At 36.9% G+C, this 21,840-nt stretch overlaps 1 protein-coding gene across 4 annotated transcripts in view; it reads left to right on the forward strand.

Annotated features, from left to right (window-relative positions):
* UNC13C (unc-13 homolog C) overlaps nt 1-21,840 on the forward strand; it is a 137,929-nt gene that overhangs the window by 89,993 nt on the left and 26,096 nt on the right. For 3 of the 4 annotated variants that reach the window (XM_068204004.1, XM_068204005.1, XM_068204006.1), the window contains exons 19-23: nt 11,620-11,746; nt 12,675-12,771; nt 13,207-13,350; nt 14,335-14,412; nt 17,791-17,868. In XM_068204004.1, coding sequence (XP_068060105.1) covers nt 11,620-11,746; nt 12,675-12,771; nt 13,207-13,350; nt 14,335-14,412; nt 17,791-17,868 — 524 coding nt within the window. Of the gene's footprint in view, nt 1-11,619; nt 11,747-12,674; nt 12,772-13,206; nt 13,351-14,334; nt 14,413-17,790; nt 17,869-18,226; nt 18,257-21,840 lie in introns of all 4 variants that reach the window. The other variant, XM_068204003.1, reaches the window with a different exon arrangement.

Consider the following 21,840-nt stretch of genomic DNA (forward strand, 5'->3'; position numbering starts at 1 on the left):
TGGTTTTACCCACTTTTTGTATTCACAAATATATCCAGCCACACCCATCAGCTTAAATTCGGGAAATAGAAGACAGCAAACACTGGAGCATCCACTTTCCATTCCTTTCCCTTTTTCCTGAACACAGTTCAGAATGGCTGTTCAGGCTCTCTCCTATCCCTGTACAGCTGAATCCCTCCTGGATCTGCTCAGGGGGTGTGTGCACTGCAGATCTGCTGCTCTCCAGCAGTGCCCTCTGCCCACCCCCTCTTGCAGAACACCCCAGGAGCCCTGTGAACAGCACCAGCTGGCACCACACACCCTCTGCTGCCTTTTCTCCCTTGGTCCTTGGAGGACACTCAAGCAAGGAGGCTGCTGCTGTGGCATGGAGAAGTCAGAGGGCAGAGCAGCTGCCATGGCAGTGGCCTTTGGCTAGGGAAGAGCAAAACCATGTCTCTGAGAGTACCAAGGCACTAAATTGGCACTGGGGGAACAGCTCGGGTTTTTGGTGAGGGAGGAAAGAACATCCCAAAGCACAATTCAGGTCTGCACAGCTGCCAAGATCAGGGCTACACTGTGCCAAGCTGACATGCCTTGGAAACAAAACTCTACTAAAATCTGGTATTGAGTTCATAATTTCATTCTAGATTTTCTTCCAATTTAAGTTAATTAAAATTTCTAGCCTTTAGATAGTGTTAAAAGTTTTATGCAAACTTTAACGAATTGAGTTCACACCAGTTATATTTTTTTTTCTGGTCTAATGGATTATTTTAATGTATAGATTTTGCATGAAAAAGGTATCACATGTTTCTCTTTGAGAATTGTCTTCATTAGATTTGGTCTCTCTGGGATGTTTTTCTTCTTTGCAGGCTGTCCATGAAGCATCAGTGGTTTGCATGATACATTATAGACTGTTGTTTGGCATTTAGTTGCACAAATATCTGATCCTATAGGATGGTAATGTTTTTGTACTCTCTGATCCCCCAGTTATTCCATATTTATGCTGAAAAAAAATGAGAACAGAGAGGGAGTTTCACCAACAGTGCATATGATTTGTTACTTCATATGGTAGGAAATATTTTCCTTTACAAGTACGAAGATGCAAAGGTTAAAAGATAATGAGAGACTAATATGCTGAAATTAGACATGCAATTGCAAAGTACCTTTTTTTAATTCTTTGTCCTCAGAAATTTTTTTTTCAGATCTTTCAGATCTCTAACTTTTGAATAGGTCAGATCAAATATCTGAAACTATCCAGTCTTTTATAAAGAGAACATCCTAATTGCTGTTATTATGACAATCTCATTCTGGTAGTGGCCAGAAGTCAAGACAAGAATTAGGCGAGAAATTAGTTGGCTGCTGTGCAAATAACAGCAACAGACAGTCTCCATCCTGCAGAGCTAAGGTGCTAAAGGCCTTATAAAAATAGGAAAAGGAGATAGTCATTCCACTATTTTATGCATTTAATGTAGGATTGCTTTTCAAGTTTGCTGTTGTCTTCAGTGCTTAAGATACTACTTTCCTGTTTCTCTGACAGAAGCTTCTTCCATGACAGAAACTGATAAAGTGATTTGAAAGAGGAGAGGCAGGTCCAGGAGTTGATGCTAAGCACAGAGACAGCATAGAAAAAAGCCAAAAAGGCTAATGCTGCCCAGAGAAAGGTCACGCCATTTGGTGGCAGATTTCAAGTCTATTTTCACTCCAGATTTACAATTTACAAAGTTCCCCTTAAGATGGAATATAGTCTTGGTTTAGAGGGATGCTACAGAGGTGAGGGAAGGTGAGACTGAGGTTTTGTAAAGGACAAGAAGGCAGCATCCATCCCACAAGAATGCAGGATGTCATCACAATCAACATATAAAACCTTTTTATTTTAGTCAGTCTCATTTCTACATTGGCACTTTTCAACAAATGTATTCCATGTTTATCTTTTCCAACACCTGAGGAATTAAGAGTCCTCTATGTCAACTCAGAGAGTCTGTAAAGGCAAAGTCAAGGAGATTACAGTTGGAGTTAAACCTTCCTTTGGCAGATAAGACAGCATGTTGCTGCGATTAGAGGAAGAGGGGAGTTAGAAACGTTCTTTATTCACCATAACAGACAAGGATGTTGGTAACAGCAGGTTACAACATCCTTGTTAGAGTTGTTCTGTACATCCTGAGGGGCTGAGCTTCCTAAGTATGAGAATCCACCTGTTGAGGGCAAAGCAGAGCTCTCCAGGCTTGCCTAAAAAACACCACAGCCATGCCAAATGGGACTATTTTGTTGGTGTTTATTAGACCCAGTAATTAAGACAGATGAAGTGGACAAAACTGCTCCCAGGAGCTGAGTTAATACTTCTTCATATTCTGCTGTAGCAATGTATCATATTGCTGGAACTACCTCAGAGATCTCTGATATGGGACAACTTTGCAATTGGGACTGTTATATCTATAATTTCCTTGTTCTCTAACCCATTTTCTTGGATTTTACACATTGAACCATCATCAGAACAATGAGTAGTACTGCAGTACAAGTCTACAGTAATCTTAGTAAGTTCAAGTTTCTCTGTATCTGACTGTAGGTGTATTCATGGTGCCAGATTTACTAGAAAAAAAGTAATGCATCAGTGAATGCCTGTCTTCATTGTTCTGTCTTAAACTTGTCACTCAATACTAGCAGTGTATATTGTCCTATATATTTAATAATGATAGCTGTGTCTTTATTTATTATTTTTCTAACCAATGACTATTACTCTTACTCCTAAACACTGTTATTAGCTCTTACTCAGGTAATCACTTATTGTAAAAAAAATGTGACAAAGGCAATTTTTGTCAGCTTATACTGGTACCTACATGCTGGATAGGTTATGATTGATTAATAATTACAGGTTATTTATAGCTCACATGGCCCTGCCCTTTCCACAAATGAGTTGAAGGGAGAAGTGTTCTGTTCAGCTGAATGGGCTGTATATCACCTGTAGCAGCAGGGGCAGGCAAGACCTCATCCAGAGTTTATAGATATCTCAACCCAGAAGAATGTTTTGCTGCTTCTTTCTTCTTGTCCTTGATTACAGTTCTTTACCAGCAAGATAATACCACTTTATTCCATCTCGTGTTTTTGCAAAAAAGACTTATAGACTTATATCTTTTGTCTGAACTAATTTTATGGCTGGGGAAGAAAAACAAAAACCCCACACAAATGAAACCTCTAAACAAAAATGTGACTTTGTCCCCTCAGACAGTCCCTAAAAAGACCTGCACTGTTTAGTACAGCTCTGCATCTGCTGCTTGGGGGAAACTTTCATCCTTTTGTTTTCTTGAGGGGTTTCTTCCCCTTATCAGAGTGGAGCTGCATAATTCTCACACAGCAGCAGTGGAATGTCGGTGCTGCATCTTTTGCTGCATTCTGTGAGCTAATCACACAATGAATCCCCTTGTCCTTTGGACTTCTTTCATTGAGAAACAGTAACTAATAACAGCTTTCTGGAAAAGAAATACCTTTCTTCATCAACTAGAATACAATATTTGAGTTAAAGAAAATTAAAATAACCTCTGCTATCTTTAATCTTGCCCATTTTTACTAAGGCACTGCTTTAAAGCTTTCCTCACACAGCAGCTGTTCTTCTCCTAGTCTCTGTTTTCCTAGGTTGAAGACTCAGTCTTTTACTTTCAGGACTGTTCCACTTACAGAGATTAATTTGTGTCTTTTTCTCATATAGAATCTGAGGACAATTTCTTCTTATGGGCAAGTGAATTAGTTCTAAACTAAACATTTGATACTGCTTCACCCCCAGGAGAACAGGATAAATCTGTTAAAACTTCTTGTTTCCACATTATCTTTTGATAAGCCTTAAGTGCAATTTGCTGGGTAAGAATTAGAGAACACCTCTCTGGTTTTGCCTTTGCAGGCAGAGCCAGATTGAACACAGGTAATTATTTAAGTGCAGCCTCACATTTATCTTACTGCTGGATTCTTCCTGGTTTGTTCTTCATTCTACTAATTGCTTGTAAAATGCAAGCATGCCTGTTTGATAAGGTTTTATGCTCACTTGGCATTCAGTGATGAGGCAAAGAGCAGAGAATCAGGTCTTCATGGAAAGACACATTTTTTTAAATTAAGCAATAAGTAGATGGAAGAAACCTATCACAAAATTTACATTGAAGATGCAAAGCTGAGTATTCAGTATTTAAGTTCCAATGCTTTTGAAGTGCTCTTTGTTACGTTTATTCTGTTTTCCATCCCAGATTCAAGCATTACACTATTAAATCATAAAAACATAGAATGGTTTGGGTTCAAGGGGACCTTAAAGATCATCCAATTCCAACCCCCAATGCCATGGGCAGGGATCCCACCCACTAGGCCAGGCTGCTCAAGGCTCAATCCAGCCTGGCTTGAGCACTTCCAAAGATGGGGGCATATATTCTCTGTTTTGCAATGTTTATACATATTAGAGTTTTATGAAAGCTTAATCAATAATCAATATAAATTGGATTCCTACGTTAGCATTACTTTTCTTCTTTTAATACTTCATTACTTTTATTACTTTCATTATTTTCTATTTTTATTACTTCAAATAGATGTTAAAATATCAGTATGAAGTATTCGAAATTTCAATCATATTCTTCAGAACCAGGGCCTTAATTATCATTGTAGATCTCATACAAAATAGGATGGACTATTTCTTCTGCTTCATTCATAGCTTCCATTTCCTTACACATTCCATGGTCAATAAATATACAAAGCAAGAATTTCACCAGCAGTAAAAAGCAGTTCAGATTATTTCTCTCACTGGAAGTAAGTGCTTATTCCCTTTGTTATTCAAGAGTAGCCCCATGTATCCAAAGACAGATTTTTATCTCCAAATGTTTATTCTTTGAATATTATCTCTTTAGTATCGTGGTATGTAAATTTCAGTCTGATATGATATTGAAGGGTGAAATTTATACTGAGGTTGATCTTATTCATTTACTTGTATTCCTGGTATTTTTCTTTTCTTGGCAGCAAGTAAAACAGACCAAGTTTATGCATAATCAAACTGCACATCTTGCATTGCCCTTTTAGTGATAACCCAACCGCTGTTCTGGAACTTTTGTAGAAGTATTTAACTTCCGAAGTAGTGATTAAGTGATGAGACTAATAGGAGTAATAAGGACTAAAAACAAGCAGTAAAAAAACCAACTGTTTAATGTTAATAAAATATCAAAATAAGTTTGCCTAAGTAATCTGAAACATTTAGGCAATATAACACAGTGGGTAAAAATGGCAAATGCAATGCTTAGAGTAGAAGATAGGGTAGTTTACAGCAGGTTCATACATCCCTCATGATCTTACATGTTACATCACTTTAGTAGTATATGACATTGGTGTTTGATGGCCTTGAAGTTCCCATGAGACATTTACCTCTCCCAGGGAACAATGTACATCTCTGCTTTTTCTGACACCCAGCAGGTGCCCTTGAACTCTGCTGCACCTGCTGTGAAATGTCAGGCAAAGCAGAGCACTGCGCACACGGCCTCCTGCTTTGAGAGCTTCTCATTGAATGTAAAGGGCAGTGTCACATCAGCTTTTACAGCACTGCATTAATCCAGGGATTGATTAGCAGCTTCCACTGCAGGCAAGAAGACAAAAAAAGAACAGTGAATCCATTTTTCCTCACCTTTCAGAATAAGACAGTCTGTCTTCCTTCCCTGATCTCTGTCGCAGAATCACAGAATTGCTAGGGCTGGAAAGCACATGTGGAGATCATCCAGTCTAACCCCTCTGTCCAGGCAGGGTCACCTGGAGCAGGTGACAACAGGAATGTATCCAGGAGGGTTTGGAATGTCTCCAGAGAGGGAGGCTCCATGACCTACGTGGGCAGCTGCTCCAGTGCTACCCTCAATGGAAAGTTCTTCCTCACGCTGAGATGAAACTTCCTGTGTTTTATGGCCATTGCTCCTCGTCCTGTTGCTGGGCACCAACACAAAGAGTCTGGCACCCTTCTCTTGGCACCCTCCTTGAGATATTTATATGCACTAATGATATCCTCCCTGAGTCTTTTCCTCTCCAGACTAAACAGGCCCAGCTCCTCTCTTAAATCTCTCCTCATAAGAAAGATGTTCCTTCATCATCTTCGTGGCCTCCACTGGACTGTCTCCAGTAGCTCTTCTGTCCAGGGAGGAAATATAACTCCATAGTAAGGAAATCTTTCAAGAAGATCTACAATGTCTTTCTTAATTTATGCATGTTGCCTTAATAAGTGTACTTGGTTCCTTTTTTCTTCAGTTTCCTGTTTGCACAGCTTCATCACCCCACAGAGGTGTTCCAGGTGCAGTCCATTATGTTTGTGAACTGTCCAAAGATATTTTGATGAAAATTTCCAAGTAAATGCAGAGAAAAATTGACTGTGTAGAAGTCTATTGTGAAAGATACAGTATATTTTTTAAAGGAGAATTAGGGGGGGGGGGGGAGGCTAGAGATAAATATAATCCAAAAAGGAGGTAATGACAGAAGTTTTCCAGGTTTTGGTTTATTATATTCATCTTGACACAAAGAGCCCTTTCAGAAATGTCTGTAGTATTTTACATTATAAAAATCAATGTAAATTATGCTTAATTATCAATTAGTTGTTTCTACTATCTATTTCAGTTAATAACCAGTGACTTCCATTGCCTTTAGCAAAGTACAAGAATCCTGGGACAAGATTCTAATAGAATGTAATGTTATCTTCTAAATCAGTGATGAACTTTGAGTTAATTTTTTTCTTTATTTGTGGCCTGTGTGCTGTTACATTCATACAATCAAAGGCTTCAGAATTCTTTCAGGGGTAAAGGGATTAAATGTAGAGCACTATAAGCATAAAAGAGGCTGTGCCATAGCAACCACTCCTGTATTGTGGGGAAATTGCACTGGCATCAGGTGCACTGAACATTAACTTCTACTTTTATCCAAAAACAGAGGAGCATCATTCAGTGTAACGTTCCCACAGTGATTCAGAGGGAGGAATACCAATGCATACCCCATCCATATCACTCCTTATGGAGCTTAGCTTCCTCTAGCTGTACTCAGTTTTGTGTTGCCAATTACCCTTCCCAAGTATATGACTGCAAGTTTGGAAATAGCAGGTTTTCTGAAACACCAGTTCTGGAAGAAATAGATAGCAGCTGGTCGTCTCTAGAATGATTGGTAGGTAATTATTGAAAATAATATGGAATTATGTCACAATGATTGAGAATAACAGCTGAGTTTTGATGGGAAAATTTGCAGCTAATCCAAACACAAATCCTATATGCCTAGTCTCAACCATTTCTGTTTAATAAACTGTAGAGCAATAGAATGTATGTCAGTCAAACAAGCTAGTTGTGATGCAATTAATTTGCTACACATAAATATTCTTTATAGTACTTATTAATCCCTGAAACATTATTTATAAATCCTGAAAACTGTACAAGTTTGGTTTTTTAGAAAAATCTAGTTATGTGTATGTAATAATTTGTACATTTTTTACAGACTAATTTCCTTGAAGTTCTTGTTCATAAAGATTTGAAATATAATTTAAAACCATATTACCAGAATCCTTCAAGCAGCTTAACTATATGTTTTTACAAAAAACATATTGGCTTGGAAACTGCTGTAGAAAAAAAAATTCTCTGAGTTTTTGTACCCAAATAAGGAAAATCAGAGTTGAACAAAATATCAGTTTGATTATCTGAATATTTAACATGTTCATCTTTTATGAAGGTTTTTAAATTACCCTTTTTCCTTTTTTAGCAACTAATACATATCAAAAATTACACGGAAAATCAGAGTGATGTTATTGCCTCAAGGTTAAAAAGAAAAAAGGATTCTGTAGTGAACAAGATTCTATCCCAGTTTGTTTAATGATAATGTCCTTAGTGTCATGTAGATATTTCTGCTTAATAAGTCATCATTATAACATTTATTTGTTGTTTTAAGAAAATCTTCTCAGCTTTCTTCAGCAATTGCTGAAAAATGAACAAAAATTCAACATGATTCCAAAGTACTGTTGTTTGGTCAAGGAGGCCTATGAGAAAGGTACCTTGGATTATAATCCTTCCTATTATGTTTCTTTATAAATTTTTCCCTAAAAGAACTGCTGTGTGCAATTAAATTACATGCCAGAGACAGCATCACCAGGGCTGTGCTGATTTCATCACACACAAGTTCTTTTGCATATCTTTATGCATTCCCTGTAATAGCTTTCAAAAATAATCTCTCTTCATTCTTGGGTATACAAATAACATTGGAGCAGATTTTATTGTTTTTCTTCAGTGCTGTTGCTTACTGGAGGTCTCCTTAAGGCAGCTCCCATCTCTGTGATTTGTAGCAGTGAGATGGAACAATTCCATACAGTTTTCACTGTGGTTGCAGTCAGTGTCTGTTGTGGAAGCACATGTGTGTTACAGCATCACCCCTAGGGAGATATTCTCCCTCCACCCCAAGTGGCATCAACAATGTAAAAAAAGTTACACTTGCTGGAACTGTAATTCCTAAAAGCAGCTAAAGTGCCCCATAGAATTTACAGATGTTACAGTTTACAAGAATCTTACCAGTATTTTTTCATTGATGCAGGGCACAGTGATATACAATATGCCAGCATGGGAACTGAATGTGACTTCTTTATGAAATTTATTAGATGAGTAGATGCTTATAAAAATATGCTGCACTATAAGGAATGCGTCAGAAAAGGAGCAGCACAAAGTAAAAATCATTACCAGCGTCAGGTTTGTTATACTGGAGATTTCCTTACCTAGAATCAGTTATGAGAATGTTCAGGTATTTCTGCCATCGTCTCTCCAGAGAGCACATTTGCACACAGCTGGCAGGTTTAGTTCCCAACTGACTCAGTTGGATAATAATTTTGCAAAGCAAGAGTGGAGTTTTTCAAAAAGAGTTATATTGTGCAGTTACTACATCTGTCTTCTAGAAAGCCCAAAATGGATATGTCTGTATAGGGAAACATGGCACTAGCTTTCCCTCCAGGAAAATAAACACAGATTTCCAAAATGCATCCAGGTATCCTGTGCTGGCTCACATTTACATTAGGTTGTGCAAGATGTTCAGAAATTAAGGAAGCGATCTATTGATCTTAATCTAAATTCAGAACACCTACAGTGATGTTGCTGCACTTTGTAACCAAAATCCATGGTTGCCATGGATAAACCCATCTATTATCCCGTTAAAACTGTCACTGCTGACTCATATGGGCACCTGTTTGCCCCATTCTTTGGTTTATATGAACTGAAGAGGTAAAATGTATGGATGCTAATGACCTCATATGTCCTGTGAAGTATTTGCTGATTGTGGGAAATAGATTTGTAGAAAATTTTCAAAACTTGACAGAAGGCTTACATAGTATGTATATTTCTATGTAAACTTTGAGATAAGAAATGTTGACTTAGAAATACTATAAAATAGGACAGACATTGTTGAAACAGAAACGCTGATGTTCTCGTACATTAATGTCAGGGATTCTGGATGCATTTTTCACTTACATGTAACTATAAATAATATCCTGGGAGACTTCAAAAATTCTCAACAAGGCATAAGAGCCTGCAGAAAAAAGTACATTTATTCCTGAATTACTTTTGTGTTTATTTTTAATGTGTTATAAATTTTAACCTTAAAAAGAAAATATCAGTGAATAGTATATGTAAGTTGTACCCTCCTGGACAAGTTTGACTATTAATGGTAGTAGCTCATTTCTAAAATTGAAATAAGTATTTCCTTGTGATAAGTATCTGTGATACTATAGCAAACATTCTCAAGTTACATTGTAGAATCTAACAACCCATTTATGAAAAGCTTGAATGAAAAAAATTCATTTCAAAAATTCCATTCTTTTGGGATGCAATCTAGGATAGATTTTTAACAATGACTTAAGCAGCAGATGTCCAGTGAATTTCATAGCAATATCATAATTATTGTTGTCAGTGAAAGGCTGGTCTGCCTTGTAAGAATACCTTTTATAGAGCAAATGTTTTGTCATCTAGCTTTCTGTACTCGTTTGTGAAAAAACCTGCTACCTAAAAAAAAAAAAGATTTCTCAGAACCATGACAGAAGGCAACATCTTTCTCTCTGTGGTCCTATTTAATGCTAGTAACAATGATACTGTGCTGGGGAGAGTTCATAGTACTCTCAAGTAGCATGAAGATGAATAAATGAAATAGTTAGACAGAAACTGATTTAGTGATTTTTCTTGAGTGTGATGGAAGGGCAGTGAAAGTGAAAATGCCACTGCAATGCTAAAAAGGAAATAAAAGTCCACAGGGTCACTTCATGGGCCAATTTGCACAAATCTCAGTAACTCACTGCATAATGAAATGCATCTGAAACACTTGTTGGATGGCATGGTGTGCTACTGGAGTGCTGATTTGGCATAATAATAAAATTAAACATTTCCTTCTAATGTACCTGGCTAGATCTGAAAACACAGGCTGTGTCATTAACTGCATTTTCACTGACAGAGAATCCAATGTTACATTCAAGTGTATGACAGAGGAGGGGATGCTCCTGCTGTTACAGAAAATTAGGTTCCTATCCAAATATATGAGATTTGTATAATGCTGTGTTGAAAAGCAAGCAGAAATAAGGAGCAAAAAGGAGGTTTGAAACTGGTAAGTTCTAAATACCTAATATTTACCCAAGAACATCATTCCTGCTTGAGCACCTGTTTTAGGTCATTTTTTAAGGGAGCTGGGAAAAGAAATTACTGTTTTGCTTAGGGAAGAATATGCAAGTGACATGACATCTCAAACAGATGAGATCTATGGAGATTTTAGGAAGCTGTGAGCAGTAAACAAAAGTATGATTATTCTGCCCAAAACTTGTGGATCCCTGGTTTCACGCTGAGGGAGAAGGAAATGAAAGATTTGAGGAAGGATAAAGAGAGAAGGAATGGAGCTGTCCAAGTCTGCAGTGGCTGGGTGAGGAATGCAGAACATAGTGTACAAGCTAAAACAAGGATCAAAATCCTGGAAGAAAGATGGACATTAGTTCCAAACAAATTCAATCAGACTTCAAAAATGGAGAAAATGGTTACAGGTGGCTGCATGACTCCTGCCAACCACCTCCATCTGCATATTCAGTAAGTGGAAAACACGAGGACACTGAGAAGGTGCAGTCCATTTGCAAATTTTCAAAAACACTTTATTGAACCATCTTTTCAACTTATGCCATAAATCCGATGGCTGTAGAGCTGTGGCGTTTTCTCCTCTTTATTTTCTTAGCTCTGATAAATGCAGGTTTCACAGATTCCTGTAGGACTGGCATTTATAGCTGTTACTTCCTCTGGCTACTACACAGCTATGGTTGTCTTCTCTAGCTTGACACACAAAAGCTTCTTAACCATTTTGTAACAGCCAAAGAAGGATCTAAAGAACGGGAAGTCAGCAAATGTGTGGTTTTTTTCTCACTGCAGTGAAGAAAGGGGAGAAGTCTAATTTGTGGTTTGGTCTTTCGTTTGTTTTCTTTTTCCTAAGGGTACTCAGATCCTGAAAATTGAAACTGTGGGTATTACTACATCGAGAAAAATCAAACCAATTATGCTTTAAAATTCAAGTCCTGTATTATTATGTCAGCAGTGCACTGAGGCACAAGAATGTTATTTACTGTTAGAACACTATTAAGTGCTTTTATTTCCACTCCTTCTATTACAGAACACGAAAAGCAGCGATTATGCAAAAGCACAGATTATATGAATTTGCACTTCAAAGTGAAATGGTTTTATAATGAATATGTGCGAGAGCTCTCTGCTTTCAAGGATGCAGTGCCTGAATACTCTCTGTAAGTGGTGTTTTGGGGAGTCTTCCATGAGTCTGGGCTTCATGCAAGGTTTATTTTGGTCAAGTACTTATGCTCAGGTTTGTCCAAGTTCTCACAGTGTGTAGCACCAACAACTGCTTTTTGCACTTCCTTCTCTGTAATTCTTCATTCTATCAGGTGAAATAGTCCAGGTGTTAAATGTGCAATTAGCTATTTCATAGGTTTCTACAGCTGTTGTAACTCCAGGTCTTCAGAGATGACAAAATGCTTTGGTCAGAAAACATCTGAGGAAGGTATGAGATGGGGGAAGAGCAGCACTATTAGTTGTAGGTCCCTGCCTTTTTTTATAACCATTTGGATAAAGCTGTAATGCTAACAGAATATACTACTGAAATCATTCTTACTGGATCAGGTTAATACTCAGCTGCTGGTTTTGTTTTCACCTGTCTCCCTGCAATAAATGTACTCAGTCCTGTCCTTGTATATGAGCTATCGTTAATCTTCTGCAAGTCCTCTGGTTTGCTGAGATGGTTTGAGGCCTGTTATTAGTTTAATTTTTTTTTAATAAATAAAAGTAAAACATAGCTGATTTTTACTAAAACAAAGTTATATGCAAGTTATTTCATATACAAATAAAAAATAAGTACTATCAAAGAGCCCATATTGATATAAGGTGCACACCTGCCATGTTTCACTGGTAGAGAATTGGCTACTGCTAATTTAACATCACCAGGGTACACCAGTGAGAGTATTGTGAAACTGAAGTCTGAAAAGCCTTTTGGTAGCTGGAGCATTTTGGTGACAAAAACTTTTCCAGGGTTGTTGGAATCTTTAGCAATTACAACATATCTGAAAACACAAGGTGCCAAACTGTTGGATAACATTTTTCTTCTTGGGAACTTTAAGAAATCTACCTACTTTACTTTACAAAATTGGTTTTAATTTTCAGGTGGTTTGAACCATTTGTTATACAGTGGCTGGATGAAAATGAGGATGTCTCAATGGAATTTCTTCATGGAGCACTAGAAAGAGACAAAAAGGATGGGGTGAGCCTTTACTTTTTAAAGAAGAGAATAAATAAAGTATCAAGACATATATTATTACAAACCAGAAGTACATTTGGTCCCACAACATCCTTCTTAGACTTCAAGAGACAACAGCTTTTGGAAGATACCTGATAGAGAAATTCCCATTCTAATTCCATCTAATTCCCTCTGCCTAAATCCCCACAGAATTCATTTTATGGTATCATTTCATTAATCTATTATGTGATAATGACGTCATGAAAGAAAATTTTGGTTTTATTTTTAAAAGATTCAAAAGTATCAGAAAAGTGAAAAGCCACATTCCTTAGTATTACCAGGGAGACTTTTCTTTCCTTTATTACTTTTTATGGCTCTAGGAGGAAGTTCAAGTATAAGAATTAGTGAATACAGTTTTGATCTCTGAACAAATATTAACATTTGACTGTTGCTCTCTAGTTTCAGCAAACATCAGATCATGCCCTCTTCTCTTGTTCTGTGGTTGATGTCTTCACACAGCTCAATCAAAGCTTTGAGATTATTAGGAAATTGGAGTGTCCTAATCCAGAAGCACTATCTCATTTAATGAGAAGATTTGCAAAGGTAAATTAAAGTGACTTCATCTCAACTAAGCTTCAGAGAGAATGACACTGTGTTGCCATGTACTTAAAAGCTAAGTGATTCCAATGCTTTTTAGAATCAGTGTTTTCTATCTGATTGGGATTTTAAGAAAGACATGCTGTCTGTGGCTTAAGGCTGGGTATTGTCTACTTTGTCAAAAATGGTTTACCAGCTTGAGAAGTTCTATCCTCTCTGAGATTTCACATTTGTGTATTTTATACACATATGTATGCATCAATCCTTACCTTGCTAAGAACCAACTGCAGTTCCATTAATGGAGCCATTCAGTCAAATGCAATTAGCTAATTAGGCAGTGCAAATGAAGGAAAATTCAAGGTGTGGCAATAAAGTATTTTTGTTTGCAGTCTTGAGGTGGTAGTTATTCACCTGCTGCTTGAAAAACTCAACCCTGCCAGCTTTCTATTTGGATAGTTACATTTCCTCACAAGCTCTGAATTTCCATTATAGTCCTGCTGGCTTTAGAAAAGTTCACATTTACTTTTAATTCTGTTCTTTCATTGCATCAATTCTCCATTTACAGGTTTCTTATTTACATGATTATTGTAAGGTAACTCATTGCCAGGCTTTGAACAGTGCTCCTTTTGTCTTATATTTCCATTATATTTCTAATCTACGTATTGTCACCCTGGAGGATTTTTTGAGCTTGCTACTGTTCCATTAATTATGTAGTACATTGCAAGGAGTAGAGTTCTCAGTGCTTCTCACAAACAGTACTGCTAAAATTAAACTATCTCTGCTATTGAAGATTGCTATACAATTAGAACTACCCACCATCTGCTGTGCAGGGATTTGAAAATGCGCTCACAGGATTGTTTATATTATATCTAAAAAATATAATACACTATGTGTGCAAGCACTTGTAAAGCCTATCATTTATACAAACCTTTATTATTTTTGGTTTACATTTTGAAATTCACCATTTAAAAGAGTCTTCTCCTCTTCTAGACTATCAACAAAGTACTTGTTCAGTATGCTGCAATTATTTCAAGTTACTTCAGCTCCTATTGTGATAAAGCAAATGTGGTAAGTAAGAAGCTGTGGCTTTTTTCTGCCTCAGAAATTACCTGTAAGTGACTTACTGTACTTACTGAAAATGTAATCACTTCTCTAGATGGAAAAAAAAACATGAGGGAGGTCAGCATGTTTTCATAGCTGCTTACAGCAATGTGTAAAAGCTGCAGTAAGCGAAATTAGTTAAGAATCCTTGTTAATAATTTCAGTATTAAAGTCATAAAATAATCACAAGATGGCTACAAATGTGCCATGGATAACAGCCTAATACTATGGTGAACATGGTGAATGTATCTTCATCTTGTTTCTCAAAGAGAAGCAAAGGTCTTTGTTTAGGGTTTTCACTTGGCATTGCCTTGCCTCTCTGTGCAGTTTGTGCTTTGGAGAGTTTCTAAGCTCCCTGTGCAGGGAGTGTGTGCAGAGGTTTCTGCTGTTCTCTGTGCTTTAGCCCTGCTGAGGGGAGGTCAAATTGTGCTGTTTTGTTGCCTCACTGCCTACAAAGGAGTCCCTAATGAAGAACCAGATTGCCATGGACTCAGAAATAAATGAGATGTGGACACTAAAAATGTCGTTGAGCAAATGGAAACATTTCCAATACTTTAACAAGACCAAGGAAAAGCATTCTTGGGAACTGGCTTTTCAGTATCATTGATATTCAATCAAAGCTAGTTGTCCCATGGCAGGCAGCTTATAGCACCATGTCTGTGGTATTTAGTAGTGTTTTGTTCAGCTGTACCAATCTGCAGTTGGATCAATAACTGCAGCCCCATCCTCAGACTGTTCACCTTCAATGGTACAGCCCTCAGCCCATCACAGATCTCTTTGTCCTTGTGTCACATCCTGGGCATGACATCTGCCAGTGCTCTGTATAGTTAGGGGCAGTGTCATGGTCTGCAGGTCACCAACATACACACAATAATAGAATTTAGAATCTATTGCAGCTAAATATCAAATACTGGGAGTTCCTATTAATTTAATGTTAATATTAAATATAGCTCACTGCTTTCTTGAAATAAGTTCTAATAAAGCATTGAATCATCAAGCCTGTTAGCCTAACTCTATCCAATGGGAGATTTTAATTGTTGGAGTGAATAATTTCTGAATTCATTCTCATATACCTATCTTTATTAAGGTTTTAGATGAAATTAATCTCATTATGAATTAAAGAGTGGCTTGGGTTGGAAGGGACCTTAAAGATCATTTCCTTCCACACCTCTGCTGTAAGCAGAGACACCTTCCACTAGACTAGGTATAAAATATTGTATTAAATGCCTTTGAGGGACATAACATTTTTTTAGCAGACTTTGCCTTACATACTTCTATCTTAATAAAAGTCCATTTGATCTGATAATTTCAGCTGCAACAAATGTTCATCTGCATTAAAGCTGATAGAAGAGATTAAAATGAATACTTTTTATTATTCAAATTAGAATTTGGCATTATTTTTCAAGTCAATACTTTTAGTAATCTTACTAAACAATACAAAATGTGCATACAAACTGTTCAAATAAAAGCATATCAAAGATGCTTACATAAAGGTATTTATCTAATGTAAAAACAGCCTCTTATCTTCCACCTCCTGTCAGCATTTACAAACAAATGTGGGTTCTGGTATTGTACTTGCCACCCACTTTTACTTGTTGTTACATCTGTCTGATTCCCATAAACTGCTGCACAGACTATTCTGAAGGGTAGAAGATAATGAAATGCAATGAGAATGTTTTTAAATAACGTTCTTTACCTGTCAACAATAGTAAAGTTTTCATTGAGCCAAGGTAGGCTTAGGCTCTGAAAGAGCCACCTGAGCCAGCCTCAAAGGAAACTTGGAAATGGCTTTTGTGTGAAGTGTTTCTCTCATAGCTTCAGTGTATCGCCAAAGGCATTTGCATTTGTTAGGAACAAAAGGAACAAGATGTTATATTCAGCTACTTATACCCCCATCACAAATCATAATTCTCATAATTATTGCAGATAATTTCCAAAATATTTCATTTGTTAGAAGTCAGGAGATAGTACAGGAAAGGAGGATTCAATCTTAGTGATTATAAATTACTAGAAGGTAGATAAGCAAATAGAAGTGGGATTTGTGGATTTTTCAAGAGATGAGCAGAGAGGTGACACTTCAGCTATACAAAGCCAGCTGCATTCTGTGGGAGGATAAGCAGCATGCTTCACTGGGAAGGAATAATCTAAGTAGCAAGATGTTAGACCAAATTTCTTTTTCTTCTTCAGTTGAGAAGGACTCTTGACACCAAATTCCTATGACAGTAATGTATTAATAATTAAAGCTAAATCATGTCACTGAGCCCATCATGCTTCAGCTCTACATTGGAACATGCTATTAACTAGACAGGTACAAATAAGTATCAGTCACTGTAATCATGCCATCACCACCTTGTTGTCTGAAGAAAAGTATACATGTTTTATTGAAATGTATTTCCTCAGTGTCTAAATTAATCCAGTCACACACTAGAACACACTGGCCTTGGCCAGCCACAGTTCTTTTAGTAAGTATTGTCTGATTGCTTCATCTGCACCATAACAAACCAGTATTTTAAGTCATCTACGTACACAAGATTCTAGTAATAGATTTTCTTCCATGATTTTTGTAACTAGCTCCTTATTTTTATTGATGTTTTACTTTTAGCCTTATATGAATACAGAAATTGCTTTCTTTTGCACAGTGGCTCTTTTGCACAATGTTCTGCCTTTAAAAAATTAGCTTAAACAGCAACATTTCTAGACTAAAATTATATGATTACAGAGTTCTATTGCCTAATTTATTCACCAGCTTTTCAAGTAATGCAAAAATGCATATTTCTAAAATATTATTCTGTTATTAACAGAACTGCCTCTTGATTTATTTAAATACTTAAGCCTCAGCCATTATCTGGGTTACAGTGTTGTCACAGTTTTCTGAAAAGACTGGGTCTTGCAAGCAGTGTGGCAACCTCTTTCCTGCAGCCAGTTGTCACTGCCAAAGCACTTTGATCATTGTTGCCTCTGCTCTCCACGGGATGAGAATGTGCTACTTGCATTAATCCACCAGATGTAACTGTATTAGGTATGACTAGAAATTACCTAGGATTAGGTCAGGATGTGAAATTCTGGGATCTGGAACCTGTCCAGCTGATGGGGAGATGGAATCCAGTTCCCTGTGGGGCAGCACTGCCCTAAGTGGGCAGTCACAGGCAGAGCAGGCAAAGAGAAGAGTCAGTTGAAGAGGAAGGAGAGGCAGCAGTGGACAGAAGTTCCTCTAAAAAACACAGCTGTATGAGTGAAGACGGTCTTAGAAATCTTTTCCAACCTTCATGTTTCTTTAATACTATGAATGTAGGGCTGCTGAAGAACTGGTTGTGCGCAATCTCATATTTGATGCTCTCTCTGTAGGCCTGTATCTTGATGAACAACATTCAGCAACTAAGAGTCCAGCTTGAGAAAATGTTTGAGTCCATGGGAGGGAAGGAGGTGAGTCATATCTGTTTCCTGATTCATTCAAAGTTCCTTAGAGATCATTAGCACCATGTTTGCAACCTAGCCAAAGTTTTCACTTCTACTTGCAAAGAAAATCAAAATGCTTTAAAAAAAGTCTACAAGACCTATTTACTGTCCTGACAATACGGGAATGACAAAACTATTTCACAGACACATGCTAATGATCTGTAATGTTTTATCAGCACTGGGTGTTTTGTGTTGCAATCTGTAGTGCCAGCTTTATTTTAATGTTTGTATCGGAGTATACTTTGCTTTTTTTGTATTGGTATGTTTTGTCTGTAATGTGTCATTGTCTTTGTCTAATGCCTTTGACTTGCAATCCACTGAGCAGAAGAAAGAAGGAGAGAGATTCTCTTATGAGGTTTGTGATAGTAAGCATCTTTTATTATTCCTGACCATATTTTCTAAGGCTAAAAACAGTCACATTTTCTACTTATTTCCATTGATGCATCTGTGTAATTCCCTATGATCTAAAATAAAAAAGAGCTATGCTTGGGCATTCAGTTGACACTAAACTGAAAAGTTTTACTATGCAGATAGTGCAATACCCTTTCAGATTTTAAAAAAAATCTATAAAACAATTTAAGTGCACTTTTCAGTATCTGAGGGCCTGCTTGTATTCAAGATACCATTTCACTAAGATCTGTTACTCAACAGTTCAAAACATCCTCAGCTTTACCTCCTTTTTCATTTCAGAAGTTTTAAAAGAACATGAAGTCCTGTCCAACAGTAAAAGGACTTAAACAGTGCTTCAATACCTTGCAGACTGTAGTCTTTCACTGTTCTGAATCATGATGAAGAAATTAAGAAATTTATTTATCTTCAAGCTATAGAAAAAATCCTGTCTACTTGTTGAGAAGCAATGTTTAGAACATTAATATCCTACCCATATTTTCAGTAGCTGGCTTTAAAAAATAAGCTATGCATACATCATCCTTTTTCTTCTTGAGGCTGTAGCTTGATAGATTCCTAAAACTTTGATCTAATGTGGCCACACTAAATGGAGAAAACTGAAAACACAGCATTTCATATTTCCTCATCCACAGTGGGACCCTACAGAGGTGAGATGGGTCCCCTATGCCATGCAAGGAACTGAAGTCTCCAGATGCACCTACAGAGTCACTCCGGGGTGTGGAGGGTCTGCTGAGCCAGGAACAGCTCCTTGAAGCTGCCACAGCAGAATCACCTCCTGCTCCAGATAACAGGAAATAAACTTCTGCAGCCTTGTCACTGCAAATTTCCTACCAAACTTTGAAAAGAGATATTCATCATCCAGAAGTGGCTGTTTTTGTGGTTCCTGTAATACCCTTTTCTCTCTTTGAATATTACAAGTAATCTTGCCCCCATGTTTTTATGTTCTGTGCAAAGTACTTCTGTATTAGGTCTTGGATCCAAACTTAATTTTAAATGTCATGATTCATGAAAACAGGTAGATATCTATAAATTAGGATAATGACAAGGGCAGAGGAAAGCTGAGTCAAATTTTATATCTATTTCTATCAAATTGTTTTCAACCAGAATATTTGCTTGAATCTCTAAAATGTCCCCTTTTACACAAGAAAATATTCGTTTTCCATTTGCTCCTAATGCCTTATATAATAATATTTTAAAAATTAGGAATTTTTCATAGCAATTTTCTTTCAAAAGTTCTAATGACTTCTCATCCTTTTTTGGTTCCTTTTGATGCTAATGAGGATGAATTATTAAGGTTGTTACAGTATCAAAGCAGAATTTCCTACAAACATGGTGCAACATGCAACCCACGGAGACAATTTGGATCTGTTTTTCTGTTATCCCTTCATTAAGTGTCTTAAGTGCATCTCTGATTCACAGTCTAAGAGGAAAGATCTTAAAAATACATTCAGACTTTTAGGGCAATTTCTTGAAGAAAAATACGTTCATGTTCAATTTTTTTTCACCCATATCAAGATGCCACTAAAATGTTTGTCCTTCAGTTCAAATACTTACTCCCCTCACTATTCCAAAGGCACAACTGCTAATGGCCAATTTGGCTTATTGAACTGGTACTTATAAGAAACAAAGCCAGCAATAAAATCTGTAAGCAGTTTCCTTGAAGGGAAAAAACAGTTTAATATTTCACTTGTGGAGGGCATAAAAGTCAGATGATTTTTCAGCAAAATAATGAGACCTATTTCAGTTGAAGCAAAACTAATTCTAAGAAAAATTAAATGCTGTTAATCTCCTCAGTGTCACACTGTGAGCAGTATGTCTTTCAAACTGTGCAGTCAAAACAACCACAATCAAGCAGCAGTCCCTCTGTTCAAGTAGGCTTATTGCACATTGCAGGCAGGGAGCTCTATAAATAGAGAAAAAACTGATTTCTCAGATCTCCCACCATTAAAATAAAATAGTCTGAACAAGATGAGCTTCTTTATTAACTGTCCTCCTCTGCTGCAGCAAAGCAGGGAGGGTACTTAAAAATCATATCAATGAGAACAGTCTGCCATAAGAAAGAGTAGTAAAGTGCATCCAACCCACTGATTGTTTGGTTTTGGTAAATCAAGTCCAAAAACATGGGAACAGATCATCATCATAGAATTAGGTTTAGCTCCTGTTTGTTTCATCCAAAAGGAATGCATATATTTACTCTAAATATTTCTTCATGTCTGACAAACTGCAAGCTGATAAAAGAGCAAGAAGAGAAGCCAACGCTTGTGTTGCTTTACACCAGATGACAGAACATGGCAGAAATGAGTTACAGTAATTAGGATCAAAAAAAGAGGTGTAAAGCAAAAGGGGCTTGTTTATGTATGACAGTATTATATTAACTGTAGATAAATCATATTCCCACTTTGGTAAATTCAAATCCAACTTTAAATACAAAGCTTAGGAATTCCTGTAGGAATCTATATGTGGCCTTAAAGATTTTGATGGGGTGACAGAGGACCAGACTTCAGCAGAATAGTTCTGAAGTGTCCATCTTTACATCTCGTACAGAGGCCCAAGTGCTTTTCAGTGCACTCAGAGCAGTGGCATCCAAACATCTCACATCTCACTGTCCCAGGGGTGTGGGTGGAGGAAGGGAGATGTCTGTCACAGACAGAAAGAACCACTAAAGGGATGGAGCTGATAAATACCTGTGTCTTTGCCAGATATACAGAAAAGATGTAAAACTATTTTCTGAACAGAAGTAACCAGGTGGTCCCATTAGGGAACTATAAGTAATTAGACCTGTGAAATTGCAGAAAAATGGGATTCAGATTAGAGAGGTTCCATTTAACTCATGCAAAATTAATTTGCATCTCTGTAGTTTCCTGCAGAAACACCACCAGATTTGCAGTTAACAAGATTATGTCCATACTAGCACACATTAAATTACAGCAGGAAATACCTCAACCTAACACACTGAAAGTAGCCAAACTTATCAGATGTTTAACTCTTTTCCAAGGCTTGTCTGTATAAAAGAATTCACTGTTTTAGATAGGCAGAATTTGGAAACTATGATGTTCAACTATTTCTTATTTTCTCAACTGTTCAGCAAATGTGTTCTCAGTTTTTGTGTAGCATTCAGAAAAAGTCAAACTTCTAATTATCTCTTTGATAATGCATAATCAATAGATCTTATGTAGTGTGCCTAAATTTATGAGTATATTCTCTTGTGGGTAAAATTGAATTCTAGTATTTAAGATCATGGTAAAATAACAGAAATATGAGCCTAGAAAAGCCATGAATATTAAGAATTGATTAAAAAGAATGATTTGCACATTATTAATGAAATAAGCTTGCTCCTTTAAAAAATCCAATTTTGAAACCTAAGCAACTAACCCCAATGTATTTTAAGGCTAGGCCACACATGCTGGGAACTATAAATGGAATCCAGAATACAATTGTCCAAGGGATAAATACGTTGTCTTTTCTCTTTTGTTGCTTAAATTGGTTATGGTACACTAATGACACTCATAGCTGGGATTTATTATTGGTTTG

The sequence above is a fragment of the Anomalospiza imberbis genome, chromosome 13 (assembly GCF_031753505.1).
Source record: "Anomalospiza imberbis isolate Cuckoo-Finch-1a 21T00152 chromosome 13, ASM3175350v1, whole genome shotgun sequence".
In the NCBI taxonomy this organism is placed as follows: Eukaryota; Metazoa; Chordata; class Aves; order Passeriformes; family Viduidae; genus Anomalospiza; species Anomalospiza imberbis.